Source organism: Rana temporaria, chromosome 2 (genome assembly GCF_905171775.1).
Source record: "Rana temporaria chromosome 2, aRanTem1.1, whole genome shotgun sequence".
NCBI classification, from domain to species: domain Eukaryota; kingdom Metazoa; phylum Chordata; class Amphibia; order Anura; family Ranidae; genus Rana; species Rana temporaria.
In genome coordinates, this window is record NC_053490.1 from 86,066,218 (window position 1) to 86,074,342 (window position 8,125).

At 36.1% G+C, this 8,125-nt stretch overlaps 1 protein-coding gene across 1 annotated transcript; it reads right to left on the reverse strand.

Annotated features, from left to right (window-relative positions):
* Positions 1-528: 528 nt before the first annotated feature.
* On the reverse strand, positions 529-2,945 carry GSX1 (GS homeobox 1). Its single transcript, XM_040339620.1, has 2 exons — positions 2,503-2,945; positions 529-1,231 (listed from the first exon to the last, which is right to left on the reverse strand). Exons 1-2 carry the CDS (start codon positions 2,882-2,884, stop codon positions 876-878), a joined length of 738 nt encoding a protein of 245 aa, XP_040195554.1. The 5' UTR covers positions 2,885-2,945; the 3' UTR covers positions 529-875.
* Between the last annotated feature and the right edge of the window lie 5,180 nt (positions 2,946-8,125).

Below are 8,125 nucleotides of genomic sequence, written 5' to 3' on the forward strand. Positions count from 1 at the left end.
AGCCCCCAAATTTTACACAATTCTCATATTATTCCGGCTTAAAGGAATTTCATCTTCTCCCTCATTTATGCACATTGTTCTATCCTATTCTAAAGCATTGTGGTTTCTTATTCACCATTTTTATTTCCCCTACAAATTGTATCCTTTTTTTTATTTCCAGCTGGGAGATTCACTTTTCATCTTCTGTTACTGATATCTTTTAATCAGAATAATTAATATTGTATTATAATTTACCACCAGGATCCGTATATGTCAATATTCTGATATGTTTAGCTTCTTTAGACCAGGATATAAAGTAGCTGTTTGTAAAAGTTCCCTCTTTTGATATGCATAGTACCAATATTTTATATTTCACTGTTTAAAACAGTTTGATGTTTATAGGATAAGGACCAAATGTCAGAATTGATGTAATCATCATACCTGAATATTAGGAAAATGTAGATAAAATCTCCTGTCATTGTGTGTAAGTATAACATTTCATCAATTGCAATTGTAGCCTTAATAGGACAAATAATTCCATTTTATTTGTTGAAAAAAACGATTTTTATTTCTTATACATAAATAAATAAATATATATAATATACAGGAACAATACAGTGCGACATGTTTTTACAAAGACAGACAGGTTTCAGAGCTATTTACAGAGATTTTGGCGCAATGTGTGGTTGGGAATTATTCGCAGGTCAGAACACATACAAGATATCTGCAACCTTAGAAGTCAGGAACCTGGACGAATAGAGAATCACTGCCCGATACCTACATACAAGGACGATCAAGCTGGGTGAGTTCGCAGCAGGAATTCTGTACAGTATATACAAAGCTTAAGGAAAGTCTATGCTTGGATGGTGGGGAAAGTCTATGCTTGGATGGTGGGATCATGGGCTCGGAGAAAGGTCTCTGTCCTCCTTTTCTGAAGAAGAAGGGGACAAGAGAGAGTCATCATCCTCCTCATCCTCCATGCACTTTGCGGATGGAAAAGATGAACATTTGCAGTTGTGAGGACTGCCCCGGTGGGAGCTGCCCTTCCCTTCCTTCTTGTGCTTGACCCTTCTGTTCTGGAACCAGATCTTCACCTGTTTCTCGGATAGGTTCAGGTAGGTGGCGATTTCTATACGCCTGAGTCGGGATAGGTACATGTTGGAGGCGAATTCTCTCTCCAGTTCTAGGAGCTGGGTGCTGGTGAAAGCTGTGCGCATCCTCTTACTGCTGGGCAACTGGCTGGAAGATGTGTCTGCAAGGGAGAAGAGCAAACATCGGTCAAAGAAAGCAAACATTTGGTCCAAGCAGGTAACTCTTCATTCTGGGGTGAGCAACCATCAATGTCAAGGTGCTAGCGCTAAAGTCATACATGGGCTGTTTAGGCGCACAACTAATTATAACTAAGCATTAGGTCTCAATGTCAAGCTGCTAGAACTAAAGCTCCATTGCTAAAGTCATACTGGGTTTTTTTAGATGCCCAACTATGGTAGATGCCCAACTATGGATAAGCATTAGGTCTCAATGTCAAGCTGCTAGAACTAAAGCGCCATTGCTAAAGTCATACTGGGTTTTTTTAGATGCCCAACTATATTAGATGCCCAACTATGAATAAGCATTAGGTCTCAATGTCAAGCTGCTAGAGCTTAAGCTCCATTGCTAAAGTCATACTGAAGTTTTTAGATGCCCAACTAGTTATGGCTAAGTAAATGGACTGTGTCAAGCTGTTAGCACTAAAGCTTAATTCCTAAAGTAATACTAGGGTTTTTAGTTGCGCAACTAGTGATGGTTGAGCATATGTACTCAATGCCAATGTGCTAGAGATAAAGCTTCTTTGCTAAAGCCATGCATTGGGCACGTAACTGGTTGTGGCTAAGCATGTACACTTAATATTTAACTGCTAGGTCTAAAGTTTCATTGCTAAAATCGTGAATGGACTGTTTAGGCACACAGCTGATTATTACTAATGGTAAGTGCTAAAGCTTCATCGCTAAAGTCATGCTTGGACTGCTTAGACTGGTTTTGGCTATAAGCATATTTACTTAAAGTCATGCATGGGCTGTTAGCACACACAACTGATTATTGCTAAGTATGTATAGTCAATGTCAAGGTGTTAGCGCTAAAGTCATGGATGGGCTGTTTAGGCACAATGTGTACTCATGTCAAGGTGTTAGCGCTAAAGTGTCATTGCTAAAGTCATAAATGGGTTGTTAACACACACACAACTAATTATTGCCAACTAAGCATATATATACTCAATGTCAAGGTGTTAGCGCTAAAGCCTCATTGCTAAAGTCATGATTGAGTTAAGACATGCGACTGAATATTGCTAAGCAATCATATGCCGGAGATGCGCAATGCTCTTTCAATTCTTCATCAGATTACATGTTTGCTAAATTAATACCATAATTTAACTCATTTGAAAAAAAAAAAAGATTTGCATTAAATAAACTATACAAACAACAGTACATACACATAAAACTAAAAAAAACTTTTCAACAACTTTTGTAGCAACAAGTGACTTACCGACAGAGATGCAGTGGAACTGTCTGGGATCTGGCATGGGGTATGCCGCCTGGTATATGGCTGGACCATGGCTCAGGTTGAGGGGTGAAGATCCCGAATGTTGCCTGCCAATGGCTGATGGGCAATACTGCGAGCTGAAGGAGGAGAACGATGCCTTGAGCAGTGGGATGCCCGGTGGAGGGGCATGGAGCTGGGAGGTTGCCATACACATTGGGCATACGCACAGCAGTCCTGATTTCCGAGAGTGGCAGGAGCCAGCAGACAGTCCATGCAGGGGGTGAGAGGGGTGCATTGCATAGGGGAACAGAGGTGGGCTGTTTTCATCCTTCTTCTCATTGGATTCCCTTAGGATAAGGGAATCTACTAGGAAGGAGCGAGGCATGGGTGCAGGATGTGCAGGCTCTGGGGGTGCAGAGCTGAGTCCTGGGGGGATAGTTCTGTAGGATCAGAGATGCTGGGTGCTGCACCTTAAGCTTGATGTGCTGGAGAAGAGATGCTGGGTGCTGCACCTTAAGCTTCTTCTTCTGTTTTTTCTTCTTATCAGAGTTCTATGAGCATTGCTCCTAGTTGTGATCGGTGTTGAGCTGTGGTGTGCTGTGTCCCCAGACTGAGCTGTCCTCTAGTTGTGTCTGCTAGGAGTGTCTCCAGAGAAGTGAGCACAGGAGAGAGCTGAGCACAGGAGGGTGCTGGCCAGCAGTGTGGTGCTGAAACTCCACTCCCTCAACTTATATAGCCTTCTCCTCGCCATGTGACGCGGCCAGCACTCTCAATAGCCTCTTTTTGTGGCTTTTCTCTTGGCATTCCCTCTGCACGCTTCTTCATTATTTCACTTGTTAACTAAATGAACTGCATAATGTACTCTATTCTTGTCAGCCCCACCCAGGCCGTCTCCCACCCTCATCTCCCCTCTCTGGGATTTATTTTCCTATTCCCTGGCTATTTAATATTCTTTTATCTCTCTGCATTTTGCGTTGCTGAATATAAGAAGGTTTCCCCCTATTGCTGATATATGAAAATAGTGTTTGGGTATTATTGGAAGCGTGGTAAGGGTCAGCCCTATTCTCTATTCTTCAGCCACCTGTAGAATCCTGCTTCACTGCACTTACCATGTCCTTAGTGAGAGCAGCCCCGGATCTCTCCATCCCGGATTACAGTATATACTATATACATTTATTCCAGCCTGGGAACTGAACTTATCCTTCTTTAGAGACCCAAGTCTCTAAATGGCATCATTTGGAAAGTTTGTATCATTTTGTTTAATGTTCTGTACAACCAAATCTTCAGCTGTCCTTTCTTCTTGTATTTCTTTCTTTTTTTATGTATTGTCACTTACATGAAAAATAATAATAATTATAATAATACATTTTATTTATGGGCACCTTTCAGAACACCCAAGGTCACCTTACAAAGATATAAGCAACAATAAAGTAATTAAGAAAATAGATTCAATCTATAATGTTCTTACATTTTATGTATACCCAAATCTCAATCTTCCTTTGTATGCTTTTTATTGAAATGTTTGTCTTTATCACCACTTAGTTGAAAATAGAAAACCAGATAGACAATTACACAAGGGCTCATGGATGAGCACAAGCAGACATTCATTCACATGCATATAAACAGCAGAAGTAATATATATATAAATATCTCTCTCTCTCTCTCTCTCTATATATATATATATATATACAGCTATCTATTCTATCTATCTATCTATCTATCTATCTATCTATCTATCTATCTATCTATCTATCTATCTATCTATCGATTTATCTGTCTATCTATGTATCTGTATTTATCTATCTATCTATCTATCTATCTATCTATCTATCTATCTATCTATCTATCTATCTATCTATCTTCTATCTTCTATCTATCTATCTATCTATCTATCTATCTATCTATCTATCTATCTATCTATCTATCTATACATACAGATAGATAGATAGATCTCTCTCTCTCTCTCTCTCTCTCTCTCTCTCTCTCTCTATATATATATATATATATATATATATATATATATATATATAGGTTTAGTACAGCAAACTGATTAGTATTAAATACTAATATTACTACAGGGTCCTGGACACAAGCTTACATATCAGAATAGGTGAACAAAGTCCTTCATAGTGGTCAGCAACCACTAAGGCGAATAAATGTGATCAGACATTCATGCACATGCAAAGTATAAATATATAGGTATAGGTACAGTACAGCACACTGATAAGTATTAAATACTAATATTACTACAGGGTCCTGGACACAAGCTTACATATCAGAAAAGGTGGCCAAAGCCATTCTTTAGTGGTCAGCAACCACTAAGGTGAATAAATGTGATCAGACATTCATGCACATGCAAAATATATATATATATATATATATATATATATATATATATATATATATATATATATATATATATATATATATATATATATATATATATATATATATATATATATATATATATATATATATATATATATATAGGTACAGTACAGCACACTGATTTAGTATTAAATACTAATATTACTGCAGGGTCCTGGACACAAGCTTACATATCAGAATAGGTGACCAAAGCCATTCTTTAGTAGTCAGCAACCACTAAGGTGAATAAATGTAGTCAGACATTCATGCACATGCATATAAACAACAAAAGTAAAATATAGGTATAGGTACAGTACAGCACACTGATTAGTAATAAATACTAAAATTACTGCAGGGTCCTGGGCACAAACATTCATATCAGAATGGGAGAATAACGTCCTCCTTAGTGAATAGCTTAGGATGTAGCCCACTAAGTTGATTATATGTAATCCAAAAAAAGTACAAGTTTTAAAAGTTAAAACAGAAATATTGCAGACAAAAGCAGTATTTCAAAAAATGATAAGATTTTATGAATTTAAAACAAATTGATAGATATAAAAATATGAAGTGTACAGTCTGATCTATTCATGTGCAGTCAGTGTTTGTAATGTGGGATAACATGTTCAAATTTAAATGAATGCAACCTCCCCTATGCATATTGCACAGCAGAATACAAACTGATAGAGTGGGGCTTTATGAATATCAAGAAGTGTATTTCTTTACTGTTTTTTTTTGGTTTATATCATCATTTAAAAAAAAGGTTAGATTATAAATAAATATATAATTGTTTTGTTGAAAGTAGCATAGCTTTTAGATATGTAAGTTCACAAATATAATTAGAGTATAATTAGGCAATGCAGTCATTATTATAAATATAACTTTCTATGTATGATAGCAACATAGACATTTTAAATAAATTAAATATCAATAATTATTTAACTTGTTGCAATAACATATTTTTACATATACATTACTATGATTTTCAATCAAATAAGTAATAATAACATTTCTTTAAAACATAATAAAATATAAAAATCATAAAATACAAATTGCATTCATTTTTAAATTCAGCCACATGTGTTCATTTTTACTTGGACTATATATTAGGTTGGTGAAATCAAAATGCATCAGACAGAATCCAAAGTATTCATAGATATTGCTGGGCAATGTAGAAAAAAATTGTTCATAAGATTGAATCTATCCATACACCTTACAATTTTATTTTACGGTAAATTTTGACATTGTATAGTTAGATAATATCATCTTTGTATCTTTCAACCTAAAATAAGCAAGTTGTAATGTATGACCTGTGTACATTTTTATTTGCATGTTTCTATGGGGTGAGGTAATAAATACTTAGAGAGAGGATATTAAAGCCATAGATATCTGTGCCTGGCCTTGACTGGGAACCTGCTGCATGTTTAGCTGTTAGTAAATCAGAATAAAACTTCCCTAACTGTCCCATAAAATGTAAGACCCAGTATTCTTAGTAAATCAGGCCCACTTTGTATGTGTGCTTAGTTTAGCATATGTTGTTTTTCAATTAGGCATTTTGTTTGGTATTATAATTGTTTTCTTCTTTTTTTTTTTTGTATTTGTTAATATTATGAGTTTTTCTTTCATTCCAAAAAGGTCCATCATTTCCCTAAACTATATACTATAATTTGCATGTCCAGCTCCATTTTGGCAATGAAAAGTAGCGCTTTTGTTTAAACGCACATTTTGTTGGCACATTGTGTGCGGAGAGAAGAGTCTGCACACGATACGTTTCACACAAAACAAGCAGAAAATAAGACCTATTCCGCAGGGACCCACATGTAATATATTCATTTAGAGAGTATTAGTATATATAAATCTGTTTAACAGGTAATACATATTAATAATGATATGGGCTATTAAGGCACAAAAAACCCATTGCTTTGCATAATTGATGGACTGATGCTGAGAAGATGGATAAGCGGCGGATAAAATGACCATATTATGTGCTTTAGGGGGCAGAAAACCAGTTTTGCACCTGCAGTCCTCCCCACCCTCAGGCAAGGTTCCTGCAGAGCTGCCTGGGGGCAAAAGAGTTAACTCCCCCTTCAATGGACACCCAGCCAAAGCTACTGGGAAGAATATCTAAAAAATAACCAGTTTTTTTTTTTTCCTTCTGCAGTTTGAACCTTATTGAATGTCATTGAAGAAAGTTTTGAATGCCTGATAAAGAGGAGCGAATTAAAGTGTGTGACAGCAGAGGATAAGCAAACACAAAGAGAACTCTGTCACACTTTGGGCAAAATCTGTGGGCTTTTTACCAAGCCTCCTTTCTATGATTGAATTAAGAAATAGGAAGACACTTTCTTTCACTTTACAGCCATTAGGGAAGGGGAAAAAAAAAACTTCAAAGCAGATTGCATTTTCTAATGTGCGTGTTGACAATGGCATCTGTTTTGTGGCAAAATGTTGCAGAAGGATTGTTTTGCAATTATGGAATAAAACAAGTCAGACTTTGTGAAATGGTCAGCGACTGGTTCACTTCTGGTTATCACCGGTAGGACGGTGGTGGTGGTGGTGGCTCCGCTAGTGCCAGTATGGCGAACCCTTACAAGTACTGTTATGTCAAGAACATATTTGATCTTAATCATTTTCCTTCAATACCTAATTATAAGACTTTTTTGGGCAGCACTATTTACTCATTTTACACTCACAATAGTTTACAATACCATACTATACAATATACATTACTATTGTATAAAACTATACAATGGGTTCTATTCATTTGTATTGAAGTATATTTTTGCAGGTTGTGGCCTGTAATTAAAATGCTTTCATGCAGTTTTGCATTCGTTATAACCTATGTTTTATGTTTGCCAGGAGTATAGAGTATGTCTTGCATTTTATTTTATGTATGTGTCGATATACATGGAACACGTATGTATAGAACATTTTACATGTAGTAGCATTTTGTGTTTAGAAAAAAAAATTCTCGCTGGAAACCAGAGTCGGATTTAAAAAAAAAAAAACGCATCTTTCAAAAAAATGTATTAATAAAAACTGTACGAACTATTGTGTGTTTTCAGAGCAAGCTCTGTAATAGAGGCCTTCAAGTGCAAAAGTAAGAAAGAGGTCTAAAGATGGCCATATACAATACATCTGATTGTATAATCTTTTTTTTTTAATTCACCATTCATGTTACAATCTGATTGTTCAATCCTCTCTACGTTTACTATACACGTTTACGATACACATTACAATCTAATTGTACAATTTCCTTTTA

Coding starts and splice junctions, on each gene's coding strand:
- GSX1 (XM_040339620.1), bottom strand. CDS start 2,884: ATGCCTCGCTCCTTCCTAGTAGATTCCCTTATCCTAAGGGAATCCAAT. Junction 1,232..2,502: donor GTTCCACTGCATCTCTGTCG/GTAAGTCACTTG, acceptor TCTCCCTTGCAG/ACACATCTTCCAGCCAGTTG.